Source organism: Hylobates moloch, unplaced genomic scaffold (assembly GCF_009828535.3).
Source record: "Hylobates moloch isolate HMO894 unplaced genomic scaffold, HMol_V3 SCAFFOLD_1, whole genome shotgun sequence".
Taxonomy (NCBI): Eukaryota; Metazoa; Chordata; class Mammalia; order Primates; family Hylobatidae; genus Hylobates; species Hylobates moloch.
In genome coordinates this window covers 55,579,192-55,598,280 of record NW_026652276.1, presented here as the reverse complement: position 1 = coordinate 55,598,280, position 19,089 = coordinate 55,579,192, and the positions used below count along the sequence as shown (strand labels likewise).

The window sequence follows — 19,089 nt, the reverse complement described above, 5'->3', positions numbered from 1 at the left end:
ATGGGCTAAAAATGGTCAGTGTGGGGTTCCCTAGAGTGGAAAGAAAAGGGTGAGGAAATTCTGGGCAGCAGAATCAATCAGTACAAAGGTGCCTTGTGTCATCTAAAGAAAGGAAAATTTCTTAGTTCTGCATTTAAAATAATTACATGAGAAGATGCTAATGATGTTTAGCAATAATTATAATTGCCTCTTTTAAAGTAAAACGTCCTGACCAATGCGGCTATGCTTAACATGCCTTTATCTCTTTGTTAATGAGGTTTCCTTTTTTCCAGATGCCAAATCTCAACCAAGTGTTCAGTTTTCAAAAGCCTTAATTAAACTTCCTGACAACCATCATATTAGCAACGTTACCGGCTATCTTACAGTTCTACAACAGTTTTTGAAAGTGGACAATTTTCTACATACAACTGGAATTACTCTCAATAAACCAGGTATTATCTACTTTTTGCATAATAAGTTATAAGAAACATTAGTACACAAATCTTTCATCAAATATTTAGTTATTTATAATAGCTTATAATATATAAGCTATGGATAATACACATCATTTGAGACATAAATCTAGTTATTAAAATGTATATAATAAAAAATTCCCTTTAATGAAATATATATTATTCAATGAAAGAAAAATTCAACATACATTATTTCAAATGCATGGAAATTTTTATTTCTTTTAAATTTATTAAATTTTATTTGATCCAAAGCAGGTAAGGTATAGAAAATAGTTATGATTATTGTATAGCTTTGAAAATTTAATACATTTAAAAATTAAAATTCATTTTGTATTTTTTTCATAATTTGACCTATTCATTTTTATCCAACTGATGAGAAGTGTCAATAATTGAGATAGAAAAAAGTTTATAGATTGGAGTAAGCTATTGTAAATATCTGCTATTCTCTGTGTAAAATATAAATATTGAAACTATATGTATTCCAGAGTCAACAGCACTCATATATTTCTATAAGGCTGTCATAATATAAAAGTTAGTGGAACAATGGAATTTTACATTTAAAAATACATTCATAAATAAACCCTTTAAAAACATCATTTCCCTCTGTACATCCACACTTGTTCTACCATTTTTTTTTTCTTTGGAGACAGGGTCTTGCCCTGTTTCCCAAGCTGGAGTGCAGTGGCATGATTTTGGTTCACTGCAGCCTTAACTACCCAGGTTCGAGTGATCTTCCTACCTAAGCCTCCCAAGTAGCTGGGACTACAGGCATGCACCACCACACCCAGCTAATTTTTTTTATTTTTTGTAGGGATGGGGTTTCGCCATGTTGCCTAGGCTGGTCTTTAACTCCTGTGCTCAACAATCCGCCTGCCTCAGCCTCCCAAGGTGCTGGGATTACAGGCATGGGCCACCTCGCCAGGCCTGTTCTACCATTTTTACCACTCATTGTAACCTAACTGAAAATCCACTGTTTAAAAATCACCTCAAACAGTCTATAATTCTGATAGTTTCTTTTTTTTTTTCAGATATTTTGTTCATTTCATTTGAGGAACACCCAGCAATGAGTGATAACATGAAATAAGTATTTTGGTTAGATAGAGTTTTGTTTTGTTTTGCCTGTTGGAGTTGATGCTATCAGTGCCCCAGCCAGATGACACTTACTCTTCTGTTACAAACCTGCTTTTCCTGCTGCACACATCTGTGACTGCCTGAGGGCATTCCTTGGTTCCAAGAAGCAGACTTGGCCATCACGTGGGGCAAGCTGTCAACCAATGACAGACAAGAGTTGGTGTGGTTAGGACAACTCTGAGCCAGTGTGTGTCCCCAGTGGAACTGAGCTGGAGTTACCACAGTGATAACCTGCTTGTTAACACATCCTATATTGGCTCCCTTCCTTCCTGCTGAATTACGCTGTTAGTGATAGGTGCTTCCTGGGATTACCTACCAAATAAACTATTTGCACTCAAATTATTATCTCAGGGTCTGCTGCTTGAGGAAGCCAAACTAAGACATCTGCCAAGATTTTCCAGATGTAACCTACAAGATGCTGTAAATAAAAGCATTTACTAGAATGGTATCTGTACACACTATCACAAATGAAGCTCATGGCGCTGGAGGATGTTCATGGACAAGACTCACTAGATTCAGTGGGAAGGGTCAGAATGAACTCTGTTCCCCAACACTCTATTACCTGCTTTTGAGAGTATTCATTAAAAGTTTTGGTTATCCTGAGAATGCTGCTATCATTTAAAAAGTTCTAGAGCAGTGCTGCCAAATGGAAATATTCTTCTCTGTCCAACATGTGGCTGTTGTGCTCTTGAAACATGACCAGTGCACTGAGAAACTTAATTTAAATAGCCACATGCAGCTAGTGGTCACTCTATTAGATTACACAGTTCTAGAGTTCTGTGAGGATAAAAATGTCCTTTCATAAAAGTTCTGTTCTCCTTCTCATTGTTTTTTTCAGTCTTTTTCCCTTGCACCATTCTTTTCTCCTCTGACTTGACTTTATCTTAAATGCTGGTGTATCAGTTCCAACAGTTTGTAAAGCCACTGACTGCACAGAGCTGAGGGGTGAGGTTGAAGCAGGCACTTCAGAAAGCCAGCCAACTGGTTTTACTGAGTAGTTTGATGTAGTTACTTAACAATTTATATAACATTTGATTTGTGCTTGCAGTGGATGACTTACCAGCAATACCAGCCTATAAAATATGTATGGCACTGCTTTGCTCATTTAATATTAGTCTTTCAGGTAATTTAGTATAGTTAATTCTTATATCTAATTGAAAATTTTCCGTAAGCCACTACTTGCCCTGTTTGATGGCTGAAGCCATTCCAGATGATAAGTAGTCATGATAATGAGGACTCTTTCTGTGGCTGCCAAGGCCCTCCACTCTTGCTTGTCTCCCCTGCTGCCCTCTAGCCCTGTGGCCACCTTTCTTTCCTGCACCTGCCAAGATCACTTCTAATTTGGAGGCTTTGGACTTGTTTATTCTGCCTGGAAAGTTCTTGAAGGTTCTTCCCATTTGGCTGCAGCTTAGATGTGCCCTCCTCAGAGAGCAGGCCTTTCTTGACCACCTAATTATGTTCCTTTTCTAGATTATCATGCACTTACATTTGGGTGGGGGGAAAAAAAGGATATTTGATAGGAATTATTATGAAAAAAGTATTGCAGACAATATCAGAAATTATATATTTACTGTGTCTTTGGGGCCCATATGAGTGCATGGTGCTAGTAGGGACTTTGTAAATATTTGTTAAATGAATGAACAAAATTCTAGTTTTGAAGCCAAAGATTCAAAAGTGTAGACCAAAAGCAAATAGATAAAAAGTATACTTTCTCCATCTATTTGTAGAAATACTGTAATTTTAACATCTATAATATTTTTATTCTTCACAAATATTCTGGTATATATTATAACTTTGTTTGGCATTGCTAATATTTCAAAAGCAAAAGAAAGGCACTTTCTGCTCCCTCTCTCCGCCCAGAGTAGCAGACATCTATAGATAGTTCCTGATATTTAAGAAAGCGTACTGTAAATTGTATAATTAAATCTTTAAAACCTTAGGCAAAACAATATAACCAATTCTGTTATCTCCCTTTCTCCTACTTTTCAAGCTTTGAAGTCCAGTATTATATTTAAAATCTAAGTTTATATTCTTTCAATTGTATGAATAATCAAGTATATTATTAAGACAATTTTTATCAAGTAATATTACAGAGATTTTGTTTCACATTTAATTGACAAACCTATCCATTAAAAATTGTACTTTTGATCTGAATGCTTTTTATGTAAGAAGTACAACTTTTAATCTGAATGCTTTTTATGTAAGAAGTGCAGCTGGATCTGTGGGTTCTAGCACTCCTTGAAACAGATGGTCTTGGAAAAGAGAGGGCGAGATATTTCAAATCCACATCTGCATTGATGGTGTATGATAGAGCCTTTATTGAGTATGGTACTATAATGAGATGGGGTTTTTTTGGTTGTTGCTTTTTAGATTTATAAAAATATTGAATTGGATTCTAGTGCCCTTACATCAGATGACTTAGATAACTTAGGCTCGTATTGATTTGTCAGTGTTACATTGCATAGCCTATATTTAGACAATATTTTAAAATTACATTTAAAAAATCCTTAATGTGTATTCAGTATCTATTTGATGTTAAAAATAAATAGTTCCTCTATTTCACCAAGGGTTATCTATTTTAGACCTATAATAATTAGGTAACTACCACCTCTGTTTACATATTATTTTAATAAACCGTCTTCTTTTATAGGTTTTGAAAACATTGAATTGTCTCCTCTTGCTGCAATATGTGTGAAAATATATTCTGGAGGAAAAGAACTAAAGGTCAATGGCCCTATTCAAATTTCTCTTCCTCTTCTACGTCTGAATGATATAAGTGCAGGGGATCGCATACCTGCTTGGACATTTGATATGAACACAGGTATGTGAGCTAGGTTAAAATATTCTGAATATTTTACATATTTGTCAATTGACTAGCTGGATGTTTTATCTTAGAACTTGATACAGCTCTAGTTTTTTAGTAACATCACAAATGTATTTGTTAGTGACCAAAATTGACTTCACTTTGATTAATATAATACAACCATTGGGGAAATGATGGGAATACACGTCAAAAAATAGCATTATTTATTCATTCCCTTACCTTTTCGTAGCACCACCATTTTGAGGTAGAAATAATTTTTTTAAGTTATCTCTCTTCTTAGAAGTTTGTTTTTGTTTTGATAAGCTCGTAATACCTATCTAAAAGCGTGGTTTAAGGCAATTGGGAAATGTATGCTAGTTTCATGAAAATAAATAACATTATGTTATTAAGAGATAGAAAAATTGTTTTTCCAAAGAAACCCCTTAGATACTAGTTTTGTTTTCTGTGTTTCACCTCCTAAATAGCAGCTGGAAATATATGTATATTTTCATCCTCAGCTTCCCTTTGTTTTTGTTCATGGGTTCCCATGTAAATAAGTAAGAGTGTAAGTTACCAAAAAAAGAAAGAAAGGAAAATGATCAGCCCACAACTGAAAAGTTTAGAGGTAGGACTTCCTTGGGTGAGTCATGCTACAGTCTAGATAGTTTCACAGGGCTTGGGCTTGGTGTCTCTCCTCCTTCACTCTCATCTGTTTGCTCTGTATTAGCACCTTTCTAGGATAGGATTTCCCTTTAGACTGACAAGAAGGCTGTAGGTGCCCTAACGTTATACTTTGCCAGGTTGAAGGCCAGTAGAGAGATTTTCTTAGGAGCTATATATATAGCAGAAGCCCTTGGACTCACTGCATTCCCATCTTAGAACCTGTCTTTGTGACCTGCAAATTGAATGCACAGATTTATTTAGACTTCAGGTCACATGTTGAAGCTGGATGGAACCCTAAACTAATCATGCTGACTGAGAATAGGGCACAATAGATCCTCAGAACTTGAAACAGGATTTCCTGTAGGTAATAAGGCCCCCAAAACATAAGTTTTCACTATAGAGAATATAAGCAGTAATATATCTATGTTTTAAAGAAAGTGTGGAAACTATATTACCACGATAGTATACTACTCAAATCATTAGATTAAGAACTCTAAGATTTAGAGTTAGTCTGTTTACCAGCAGTACTATTTGGAATAAGTCATTTAACTTATTTGGGCCTCAGTTTCCTGATTTGTTGAATAAGGAAGTTGTGTTAAGGCACTTAAAAAAAGAATATCTGTTGTTTGAGTCCTAGTTGCTGATTGTTCTTTCTGGCCAAGGCATTTATCTCTAATGTACCTTTCAGTGACATTTTTTGAATTGATTTATCACTGATGTAACACTTGTGGACTATTTAAAAACAATAGATTAAATTATTCTCATTTTCAAGTTTCTCTACCTTATTACTTTTTTACATGTTGTAGATAATTCACTATAATAAATCAATAAACCATAATACAAATATACACCAAACTCAAATAGCTTTGTTATGCCATTTATAAATAAAACTTATAAAATGTACAGGTTTTACTGAATTCTTTTTTCTTTTGACAGCAAATTTTACTGGATGAGGTAACATTTATTGAAAGTTTAGAAGATCTAGTTCTATAAGAACAATACCAACAGTACTAGACCAAAACAATATTTAGTAAAAAATTAAGGCCATAAAACAGTATATTTAATCAGAGTATCAGATAAGAGCTATCTTAATATGCACAGTTTAAATAGAATCCGGAGAGTCATGATTTTTCTAAGTATGTCTATGTCCTTAGTTTATTATTATTTTTTTTTCGAGACAGAGTCTTGCTCTGTCACCCAGGCTGGAGTGCAGTGGCACACTCTCAGCTCACTGCAACCTCCATTTCCCAGGCTCAAGCAATTCTCCTGCCTCAGCCTCCTGAGTATGTGGGATTACAGGCATGTGCCACCATGCCTGGCTAATTTTTGTGTATTTTTAAATAACTATTTTGTTTTAATATAAAATGACAACTTTTTTGGAATGACAATTCTTAATTGGTATGCCAAAAACATGTATTAATATCAAGAAATGTGAAAATTGGTAGTACTTTTTAATTTTAAAACTCACAAAATTGATAAGTTTTTCATGAATTCCATGATTAAGGCTTTGTGATCCACTTATTTGAAGGTCTGATTCTAAGGTGAGTTTCTTTCAGTACCTATTACAATAATAGGTGTCATAATTGATAATTTTTGTGTTTTTAAAAGAGACAGGGTTTCACCATGTTGGCCAGACTGGTCTTGAACACCTGACCTTGTGATCTGCCTGCCTTGGCCTCCGAAAGTGCTGGGATTACCAGCTTGAGCCACCTCTCCTGGCCATCCTTAGTTTATTTACAGTGTTTTTTTGGTCACAACAAATCATTCTAATTATTCTATTATAGTATATACTATATTATAATATGATATGATATATATTAGCCTATGATAATATATTGCCACAGTTTTCATAATCTTTGAAAAAGTTCCATAATGTATTCTATGCATGACCATCAGTTCTTAAGATATAACTGTAACTAGTATTTTTTACATACCTTTTTAGGTGCTTGGGTAAATCATGGTCGGGGAATGGTCAAGGAACATAACAATCATTTAATCTGGACATATGATGCACCACATTTGGGCTACTGGATAGCAGCTCCACTTCCAGGAACTAGAGGTATTGTAAAAAATGAAAGTAATTAAAACATGTAATCCAAACAGTCTTGCTGGAATGGATAGCAGCAGACATCAGTTTTATTCTAAGCATTGCCACTTACCAGCTATATGACAATGGGAAGGGAACTTGATCTCAGCTTACTTTTTTTTTTTTTCATGTGTATAAGACCCCTTTCCAGTATTTTTCTTATACTGTTCCTGATCATTCTAGGGCTGAAGAATGATCATCCCATTGGCCCACTTTTGGGTCTCGAGCACACATGTTACTTGGTGGGGATTGAGGAGGAGAGGAAGGGCTCTTGGAAGTCTGCAGACACTATCATTCAAGAAAAGACTGAGGATGCATTAAATCAAGCTTGTCCAACCCCCAGCCCACAGGCTGTATGCAGCCTAAGACAGCTTTGAATGAGACCCAACACAAATTTGTAAATTTCCTAAAAACATTGAGGTTTTTTTGTGATTTTTTTTTTGAGCTCATGAGCTATCAATGTATTTTATGTGTGGCCCAAGGCAGCCAAAAGATTGGACACCCCTGTACTAAGTGAAAATTGGTCTGACATTTTGAATAGAAGGAAGATGGAGGCTGGGGAGCAAAACCATGAATTGTCCACTAGGGAAGATCTGTTCATATTCTAGGAAAAATGAGCATTTTATTTCCTTATATTTAACATGTTGTCAAATTATCTAGATAATTTGTACCTCAGGAAACCCTACATTGATCTCAAGTTGTGTACATTCCTCAAAATATTCAAACATTGCATAGTTTAGCCATTAAATTTTGAAAAAAGAAAAATTCTCTAACCTGCGGTAGTCTAGACTGGTTGCACTGTCAGCCTGCTACCACTTCCTGGGCCTTTTCAGTATGTGTTGGCATAAATCAAATTGCTTCTTGGCTTTCCCTACCACCGGCCTTGGTGAGTCAATTATGATAGCTTATTTTCCTTTATTCTTGTAGGTTTGTGTTTTTACAGAATAAAAACAAAGCAAAACATTTAGTGTTATTTTAGTGAAGATTTTAGAGTAAAAGTTGAATGCATGTATATCATAATCTTCAGTCATTTTTCAGAGATAATTCTTTTGGTTTTTCAAGTGTTTTGGCTCACAGCTGAGGGGTAGTTGCTACCTGGGTATTTCATACTGATTAGGAATAGTCCTAGTACTTACCCTGATCCAGAACATGGATGACATTTTACATATGTTTATCTGCAGCATTTTGTCATCTAACATTATTATGACTGTCTATTATTTTGAAGGCTATCGGTTTTCTCTAGTTTTTAAAATCAAGTTTGATTTTTATTTTCATTCTGTGTTGGCAAGTTTGAATTTTCTTTTTTGTTTGGGTCTTGCTATGTTGCCTGCTCAGGCTGGGCTCAAACTCTGGATCCTCCCACCTCAGCCTCTTAAGAAGCTGGGACTAATTAGCCATATGTAATCAAGAGAAATGTTATTTTTATCTCTATTTGAACTTAGTGCTTATAGGATTATTTATTCAGAAACCAGAGGGTGGTTACTTTTGCTTTTCATGATGCACAATATCATACAATCTTGCCAGCTGTCTGGCCGTATCCCATTCTATATTTGCAACTATAATGAAATATTGATGAAAAACAATATTTAATTTCATACAACTCATTTCATTTTTAATAAAAATAACGAGCATTTCAGTTTTATAGAGAAATGTACGTACACTAAAAATATTCTAAAATAACTGAATTATATAAGATAGCATTATGAATTACAAAAGCCAAAATTATTTTCTAAAACCACATGGAAGTTCTGTTCCAGATTATTTGTTGGAAAAGATGTTGTTTGGATGAGTACTAAAAGTATGGGATTCTTGTTTAGTTTGAATTAGAGACCTTCTAGTGATGCTTTTGAAGAATTTATTCTGCAAGCCCATCAGTCAAAGGAATACTACATTAGAAGTATGGATAACTTGATGATAGCCCTTACTTTGTAATTAGCTGAGTGAGCTTGAAATAGGTACTTACTGAGCATTAGTTTTCTTGTTTCTAAATTGGGAGAGTTGGATATTGTGTTAGTCTTCTCAGGTGGCCATAACAAAATAACTGCAGAGTAGTAACTGGCTATTAACAGAAATTTATGTTTTCACAGTCTGGAGGGTACTGTCCATGGTCAAGGTGCTGTCAGGGTTGGTGAGGCCTCTTCCTGGCTTCTAGATGGCCACTTTCTCAAGATGTCTCCACATGGCCTTTCCACACACCAACCAATTCTCCGATTTTCAGTGGACGTTGATTATATCCTATAATTCAATTCAATCCTGACATTATCTACCTACAGTTAGCATCAGACCCCTCAGGTTAAGGGTTTAATCCCATAGGACCGCCCCCATTTCAGGTGCTCATTGCAAGCAGCAGGTTCTCAGTTTACCCATACCGTCTGATTTGGCTTCAAATGGGGGGTTTGCACAATTCTCTCCTCAGGTTTGATAATTTGCTATGATGGCTCACAGAAATCAGGGGAACACTTACTTACACTTACCAGCTTGTAATAAAGGATACGGATAAAGAGCAGATGAAGAGGTACATAGGGCAAGGTCTGTAAACGTCCTGTGTACAGGAGCTTTTTCCCCCATAGAGTTGAGGTATATCACCCTTCTGGCCCGGGAATGTGTTCGTCAACCTGGAGGCTTTACAAACCCCATACTTGAGGAATGTTGATGGAGGCTTCCTCGTGCAGGCATGATCAATTATTAACTTAATCTCCAGCCATTCTCCTTCCTGGAGTATGAGGGGTGGTGCTGAAAGCTACAAGCTTCTAAGCAGGGCTTGTTGGTCACCAGCCCCCAAGCATGAGCCTGCCCAGAGTCAAGTTAGAACAAAAGATACTCCCAACACCCAGAAAATTCCAAGGGATTTAGGAGCTCTATGTTAGGAAACAGGGTCAAAGACCACATAATAGAACAAAAGACACTCCTAGACTCCCTGTTGCTCAGGAAATTCCGAGTGTTTTAGAAGCTCTGTGCCAGTAACTAGGGACAGAGACCAAATATATATATGTTGATTATGACACAATCCCTAATGTCCCTAAACATTTTAGGATGTATTACTATAAAATCAAAATTGTCTTATGATCAGCTAGAGTTTGCAGAGCTGCTTTAGTTATAAATATGGTTAATTTGTTTTTTAAAGTTTAAATAGAATTCTAGAATTCCTTGGAAAAAAACTTAAGTGCAAGAGATTAATTTTTCAGATTGCTGTAGGAGAGTAGGTGGTTGAGTACAGAGTTTAATAAACAAGTGTTTTAAATGTGCATTTTAAATATACTTGAATGAAAATAATGGTTTTCTATCTAACTCCTTCTAGACATGCATGCACACACATGCACACGGATACAGATACATTCTCTTGCTACTGGCATACATATAGGATTTGGGGCAAACTCAATATGTCAACATCCTGTTTCCAAATGTGAGTTTTGTTGGATTCCTGTGGAGTGAACATTGTTAGCATTACTCCATTCTGGAAGCAAACTCATTTATGCCTAGTTATAATCAAACCAATCCTTCATACAAATCTACAGACAGCAGAAAGCTGCTCTCATTTCTTTTTTGTTTGACAAAATTTCATATTGTACAGTGCTGTGCTTGTTTGTCTATTAAATAAGATAGATCAATCACCATCTGTGAAATCATTGCCAATATTAGAGTGCCCGTTTTAATATAACCTTAAAGCTTCATTCAACAATAGTGTGGTATAGCTAAAACTGAGTGCTTATCATGAGCCAAGCACTGGTCTCAGTGTTTCACAAGTATTTACTCATTTATTCCTCAGCAGCTCACATGGGTTAGATATAACTGTTACTGCTCTGCAGATAAGGGAACTAGACACAAAAGAAATGAAACTTTCCCAAGACTACATAAAAATAAATGGTGAGGTGAGAGTTCCAATTCAGACACTTTGGCTCTAAAGTCTACATGCATAACTGCAATACTGTTTCTCCAAATCTTTTATCAAATTAGTGCAAAATTTGAAAGATAAAGAGGTGGTGGTCCCTCAATTTCTTCAGTGTGCTCAGTGCAGGTGGGAGCCTCATGCTGGATGTTTTCTCATGGTAAAGATGACCAGAAACCAGTTGCGCCACCACTCACTCTTCTTACCCTGTCTCCCTGAATACATATTAGAATGTAATTGATACTGATAAGTAGACTTATTATATACCTTTTTGAGCACAACGAAGTCTTTGTGATATTGAAACAGATTACCTCAAGATTAGCTGCCCAATAGCATTCATTTTTATCATGTTTTTAAATTTTTTATCTTTATGGGTACATGATAGGTGTTTATATTTCTGGGGTACATGAGCTATTTTGATACAGGCATACAGTGCATAATAATGCATAATAATCACATCAACATAAATGGGGTATTACCTCAAGCATTTATTTGTTATAAACGTTTTAATTATACTCTTTATTTTTAAATGTACAATTAGTACATTGTCTGTGTTCACTCTGTTGTACTATGAAAATACTAGATCTTATTCATTCTAACTAACTAACCATACCTACTCTCCCCCCAACCCCACACTACCCTTCCCAGCCTCTGGTAAACCATCATTCTACCCTCAATTTGCAGCTGTTTTAATGTTTAGCTCCCACAAAGGAATGAGAACATGCAAAGTCTGTTTTTCTATGCCTGGCTTATTTCATTTAACACAATGTCCTCAACTCCCATTCATGTTGTTGCAGATGACAGGATCACATCCTTTTTTATGGTTGAATAGTACTCCATTTTGTATATATACCACATTTCCTTTATCCATTCATCTGTTGATAGACACTTCGGTCACTTTCAAATCTTGGCTATCGTGAACTGTGCTGCAATGAACATGGGCGTGCAGATATCTCTTTGATATTCCTCTAGCGCTTCTGGGTTAGTGTCTTCCCGACCAAGGTGGTCTCGGCAACTGAGTTCCTTTGTTTTGAGTATATATCTAGCAGTGGGGTTGATGGGTCATATGGTAGCTCTGTTTTTTTGGGGAACATCCTAATTGTTCTCCATAGTGACTATATTAATTTACACCCTCACCAACAGTGTATGAGGGTTCCCTTTTCTCTACATCCTCACCAGCATTCATTATTGACTGTCTTTTGGATAAAAGTCATGTGAACTGGGATAAGATGATCTTATAGTAGTTTTGATTTGCAGTTATCTGATCAAGTATGTTGAGCCTCTTTTCATATTCCTGTTTGCCATTTGTTTGTCTTTTTTTGAGAGATGTTCTATTCAAGTCTTTTGCTCATTTTTTAATGGGATTGTTAGAATTTTTCCTCTTGAGTTGAGTTCCTTATATATTCTGGTTATTATTTTCTCCCATTCTGTGGGTTGTCTCGTCTCTTTGTTGATTGTTTGCTTTGCTCTACAGAAGCTTTTGATGTTATCCCATTTTTGCTTTGGTTGCCTGTGCTTGCAGGGTATTACTCAATAAATCTTTGCCAAGATTTATTGGAGAGTTTCCTCAATGTTTTCTTTTGGTGATTTCATAGTTTGAGGTCTTAGATTTAAGTCTTTAATCTATTTTGATTTGATTTTTGTATATGGTGAGAGATAACAGCGTAGTTTCATTCTTCTGCATAAGGATATCAAGTTTTCCCAGCACTATGTATTGAAGAGACTGTCCTTTCCCCAATGTATGTTCTTGGCACCTTTGTTGAAAATGAATTCACTGTAGATGTATGAATTTATTTATAGGTTCTCTGTTCTGTTCCATTGGTCTATATGTATGTTTTTACCAGTAGCATTCATTTTTATGTTGAAATCATCCTAGTCAGCTTTTACTGCAGTAAAGCTTATCACAATGGCATTCGTATACATATGTTCTCATAACAGGAGGATAGTGGGTCAGTTGTGCTCAGTTTACTCTATAGCCCAGGTAGAAGGAGCTGCAACTCTTAATCCTTCAAGTCTTTCAATTTTTGGATTCTATTTCTTTAGACCCCTGCTTAATTTGGTAAATCCTTTTTTTTGAATTTTTCTTTAAAATATTTAAAGATTAAATATCTAGATAAAAAATAAATGCAGCTGATCATCAACATTCTATCTTAAAATCTCTTTGTACAAAGCTCAAATTAGTTAAAAATATTTTCGCCCAGTTTATTTTACCAATTTTTTTGTTACTTGGGTCACCAGTTTTACTGCCTCTTGAAACAGTTTTCTCACTGCCTGGCCTAGAAGCCAATGTCATATGTTTTAAGCTTTTTATGGCTTTTGCATCTCAGCATCTTCTGTCATATCCATTGCTGCAGTAACAAACAACCCTGCTGTCTCGGTGGCTAACAGTATCAAACACTTATTTGCTACTTACATTTCATGAGTGTATCAGGTTGTCTGCTGCACTGTTGGACTTGGCTTCGTTCAGTTCAACAGATATTCTCATTCTAGACCCCAGGTTGGAGGAATAACAACTCTCTGGGATATGCTATTCACATATTAGAAGTCTTGAGCGAGACGGCAGAGCCACACCATGCAAACTCATTTAATATGCTCACATTTCATTGGTTAAAGCGAGTCAGTCAATTAAGCCAAAGTGTAGGGAAGGTATACTTCACCCATAGGGAAATCTGTCACAGGAGGGGAGCAAACAAATAAAAGTGTGTACACTTACTCAATTTGCCTCACCCAGGATGTGACATAGTTGAGAATTTGATTTAAAATAACATTTTCTCTTTGTTTATATTGAACCATGTAGGTTCAGGTATAAATGAAGATTCCAAGGACATAACTGCCTACCACACAGTGTTTCTTACAGCCATATTAGGAGGAACAATAGTCATTGTCATTGGATTTTTTGCTGTACTACTTTGTTATTGCAGGTAAGAAAATGGCTATAAACACAGAAAACTATCAGGTTATGGTATCATTTCAGTATATTCTGTACATTGAAAAGTTTATTTGTAGAAATAAATTTAATCTTACAATATATCCTTTTTTATTTTTAATCTACATATCTCACAATAGCATTGCATATATGATATGTAGATTGTGGAGTGATTTTTTAAAAATGAACCATTTGTGTCATAACTTTTAAATACTTTTTGCCTTCTCTTCTACTGTAGGGATAAGTGTGGTACTCCACAGAAAAGAGAAAGAAATATCACTAAACTTGAGGTCCTCAAGAGAGACCAGACAACTTCAACAACACACATAAATCATATCAGTACAGTTAAAGTTGCATTAAAAGCTGAGGACAAGTCGCAGTTATTCAATGCCAAAAACTCGTCGTATAGTCCTCAGAAAAAGGAACCATCAAAGGCAGAAACGGAAGAAAGAGTTTCCATGGTAAAAACTCGGGACGATTTTAAAATCTACAATGAAGATGTTTCATTTCTATCAGTCAATCAAAATAATTACTCAAGAAACCCAACACAGTCTTTGGAGCCCAATGTAGGGTCCAAACAACCTAAACATATTAACAACAATCTATCTTCATCTCTAGGTGATGCTCAAGATGAAAAGAGGTATCTCACAGGTAATGAGGAGGTGTATGGGCGTTCCCATATTCCTGAACAGCTTATGCATATTTACAGCCAACCCATTGCCATCCTTCAAACATCTGACCTTTTTTCCACACCGGAACAATTACATACTGCTAAGTCAGCTACTTTGCCAAGAAAGGGACAGTTAGTCTATGGCCAATTGATGGAACCAGTAAATCGAGAGAACTTTACGCAGACCTTGCCCAAAATGCCAATTCATTCTCATGCACAGCCCCCAGATGCCAGGGAAGAGGATATCATACTTGAAGGTCAACAGAGCCTGCCATCCCAGGCTCCAGATTGGAGCCGATACTCAAGCAGCTTACTGGAATCCGTCTCTGTTCCTGGAACACTAAATGAGGCTGTTGTAATGACTCCATTTTCATCAGAACTTCAAGGAATTTCAGAACAGACCCTCCTGGAGCTGTCCAAAGGAAAGCCCTCCCCCCATCCCAGAGCCTGGTTTGTGTCTCTTGATGGAAAGCCAGTTGCGCAAGTGAGGCACTCCTTTATAGACCTGAAAAAGGGCAAGAGAACCCAGAGCAATGACACCAGTCTGGACTCTGGGGTGGACATGAATGAGCTTCACTCAAGTAGAAAGCTCGAGAGGGAGAAAACATTCATCAAAAGCATGCATCAGCCCAAGATCCTTTACTTAGAAGATTTAGACCTAAGCAGCAGTGAGAGTGGAACCACCGTCTGTTCCCCTGAGGACCCAGCTTTAAGGCACATCCTAGATGGAGGGAGTGGAGTGATCATGGAGCACCCTGGAGAAGAGTCCCCAGGAAGGAAAAGCACTGTTGAAGATTTTGAAGCCAATACATCCCCCACTAAAAGAAGGGGCAGACCACCACTAGCCAAAAGAGATAGCAAGACTAACATCTGGAAGAAGCGAGAGGAACGCCCACTGATTCCCATAAATTAACTCCAACGGGGATTGTGCGTCTGCTGTCTCGTGCTGTTTATACTTGCTTCTTGTTGTAAATTGCAGTATGAATTTAAGAAAATGAGACTGAGCAATCTCATGGTTCTTGGACATGTCTCAAGCAGAGTAAATGGTAATTCAGTAATCAGAGAGAAAGATACCAAGGAATGCTTTTTCTGGCCTATTCATTTATTTTTGGGTGATGAATTTACGGTATCCAAGTTTTCAAAATGTAAAATAGCATCAAGATGTTAGTTATCTGAAAACGTTGCTCAGCCAGCCAGTTTGGCCTTGACTCTCTTAAGAATAACAGTGAAATACATACTCCTCAAGTTGCCTCCAAAAATGTTGCCTCTACCGTGGTGACTACCCCATGGAACATTTAGAAACAAAACTCACTTCAGGCATCATATTATTTTAAGTGTTACTATTACGTCTTCTGCCTATACTTAAAAATAACTTGATAAATGACTTGGACTGATGTTACTCTGGAGTTATCACAAAGAAAATGTTGTTTGGTCTTTAAAGAGCATGTGTATTGTATCATCCCAAACGTAAATCCTACATTTATATAAGATGGTCAAGAAGCTACTTGGTCATTAGAGAGGGAGACACCAGCTCTTTGGTTGTTTTTGGATGTAACTTTACAAAATAAGTAAGATGTTCATTTGTAATTTAGAAATTTGAGAAATTAATGCTCTAATACTGAGTTTTTATTTAAAAATTATTTTTTCTTCCCCTCAACAATGAAGCAAGCTTAGCTGTCAAGGAAAACTTTTTATAAATCTGAAAAAAACCATCTATGACTTTGGTTTAAGGCTCACTGATACTTTTAGGCTAAATTGGTTTTAATATATTTCTTCTATTCTAAAAACCTGAACTCAGTCACTTAAATTAGGCTATGAAATTAAAAAAAAAAAACTCAACGATGTGAAAGTTTCTTTTGAACACTAAAATATGTGGAGATAAAATAAACATTGATTTATTTTTCTTAAATTTTGATGAGAAGAAAAAGAAATGCCATTTTCCTGAGGCTCAAAAATACTTTCAGGATCGTAGTTGTATATCCAGATATTGATTTCTTAAAAGATGTTTAAGGAAAACAGTTTCAATTTCAGGGGAAAAGTAAAAGTTTTTCCCTAAGTCACTCACAGCCTTTGCAACTTCTTTTTTCAATTTTGTAATATATCCATATTTTTTTCATCATAGCAAGCATTCAATGAGAGCAACTTTTTAATTAACTCTGAATTACCATTCATACCTCCTAAAAATAAAAGCTCATTATTCATTAAAATCAACTGATCCCATTTTTCTTAAAATTTCCCTGAAGGCAAATGTCTGAAGCACCTTTCCCTTGTGGGGGTAAAAATCCTAAATTGCTTTATTTTTCATTCCCTACTATTCAGCGTGGGAGCAACATAGAGACCCAAACCATGTTAACAAGTTCAGTGAACCAAAATAGCCACATTAGCTTCAGTAAAATTATAGCTAGATGTGTAATTTTTTGCTCCAACTTCTGACGTGTCAAATAACCTTCCTACTGTTCTGTGTTAACCCAAAGAACATAAAGACCCTAGGCAAATATTTGCTGTATATTACCCCAATCCATAGAAGAAATAAATGTTTTGGGTAATACCTAGGCTTCTTTTTTTTTTTTTTTTTTTTTTTTAGTGATAAGGCTCATAACAATTAGAGAAGGCTTCTTATTGGTCTTACACAGAAAGATACATCAAAAGCAGCATGACTCAAAATGATTTGGAAAAGGTTAAAGTTAGTGCTCTGCTGAAGTGCCTTTGATATAGACTTGCATTATTAGAAGGATATAACATCTTTTTTAAGTGTGCATTTTCTTTCAGTTAACCAAATTAAACAGATGTGCAGTTTTATTAAAAATATAGACCTAGTGTTTCATGTTGGAACAATAAATATTGCATGTGAGTAGTATTTCTTGTTTTTTGAATACAGTATATATTGATAAATTGTTTATGTTGGAATGAAGTTAGAAACTAGATAGCAAAACATTATATTTTAAGTGTTTATTTTTCCCACCTTTAAATAATGTTTCATCTCAGCTTGGTAATGAAATACATATTGATGTAAGGGTATACCATTCAGGTATGCCACATTTTATTCATTTTTGTGTAAGGGAAATGAGATGATGTATCCCAAGGGCTTTTCTAGAACTACCTGTTTGGTTTCAGAATAAAACCTTATTATTTTTTACACTGCACATGCTGTTCTCAATTGGTAATTATAGGCAATTTATCTTTTCTAATGATCAAAAGAGTGTGACTTCTCATTTGTGAGTAGTTCACAAATTTCCTGTTAAAAAGCTGAAGCCATCTACTTTTTCTTAACCCAAGTGATAATAAACAATATTCACAACTTTCTTAAATTTTTAAATTGAAAACCAAGGTTTTTTCAAATATAAACCTAGATGATTTTGGTCACAAATTGTTAACATTTGTCGATCCTTTGTATATACTTTGGATATATATTAAAGGCAAAACTATCTCTCGACTAACTGATGGATTCATTTACTAAAACACAGCTATATGTATTTTTGAATACATATTATGATCTTGAGACTTTATAAATCAATTTTTATGACTTTATGCAGTTGTATAGGGATTATGCCCTTTTATAATACATAGTATACCACAAAGATCACAAATATTGAGGAATGAAAGCACTTCTTTGCTTTGGCAATCATTTTCAGACCACTATGTGTTTGAATCCTCTGGTATCAATATGTATTATAGGGTTTTAGAGATCTGTGGGTCAAACGATGTCCCTCAAAACTTCCCAGAAAGGTGAAGCTCAAAGTCACACATTCATTTATAAGGCGCATGAGTTTCTCATTTTCCCACGTACCAGCATTGTAAAGGAATTCAGCTGTATTAATTTCTATTTCAGAGCTAGAATTGACATTTTGCCTTCTTGTTTCCAGGTGTTTCTATTTTTTGTATTCTTTCAGAGAAATCTCATATTTCGGTGTATTTATTGCTGTTACTACTATATTTACTGCTAAAAACTGTAACAACCTGAAGATTTGTAAAATGTTAAACATAGTTCAATAAAAATAATAAAATAAATCTAAAACGTACTTGGTGCATTGTTTAATTTTTGGTGAACTAGAAAACATTCCTCCCTACATTGCCATTTAATCTAGTAAATGTTCGATTATTACTTTTTACTTATTACATCTCCTACAGTAAAACCTTTTGTTTATATAATGAACTTGATATTTCTTTATATTTCATGTCTCCAAAGTTCCCATTTTTACTATTAGAGCTGAGTGTAGACAAATTGTTTTCCATCTACTGAGGAGACTTAAAGACAATCTGATCGAATCTAAACTAAATTACAAATCCCAAAACACCTAAGTGAGAAAATGATACAGCAAAACCTCAACCCCCTTTTAAAATATTCTTCGAACTCTAAACCTGAGCCTAAATGATAACACAAAGGCTGTTTATACTTAAAGAGTTAGCTCTTCAAGAACCTTTCTGCTTAATCAATTAAACAATATTTAAGTTCATGCAGTTTGTATTAGGGG

General features: G+C 35.4%; 1 protein-coding gene across 1 annotated transcript in view; it reads left to right on the top strand.

The window, feature by feature from the left end:
- FAM171B (family with sequence similarity 171 member B) overlaps positions 1–18,636 on the top strand; it is a 71,154-nt gene extending 52,518 nt beyond the window's left edge. The window contains exons 4-8 of the mRNA XM_032755200.2: positions 273–431; positions 4,234–4,404; positions 6,992–7,108; positions 13,819–13,942; positions 14,186–18,636. Of these exons, the coding sequence (XP_032611091.1) occupies positions 273–431; positions 4,234–4,404; positions 6,992–7,108; positions 13,819–13,942; positions 14,186–15,530 (1,916 nt within the window). The 3' untranslated portion in view covers positions 15,531–18,636. The remainder of the gene's footprint in view (positions 1–272; positions 432–4,233; positions 4,405–6,991; positions 7,109–13,818; positions 13,943–14,185) is intronic.
- The last annotated feature ends 453 nt before the right edge of the window (positions 18,637–19,089 follow it).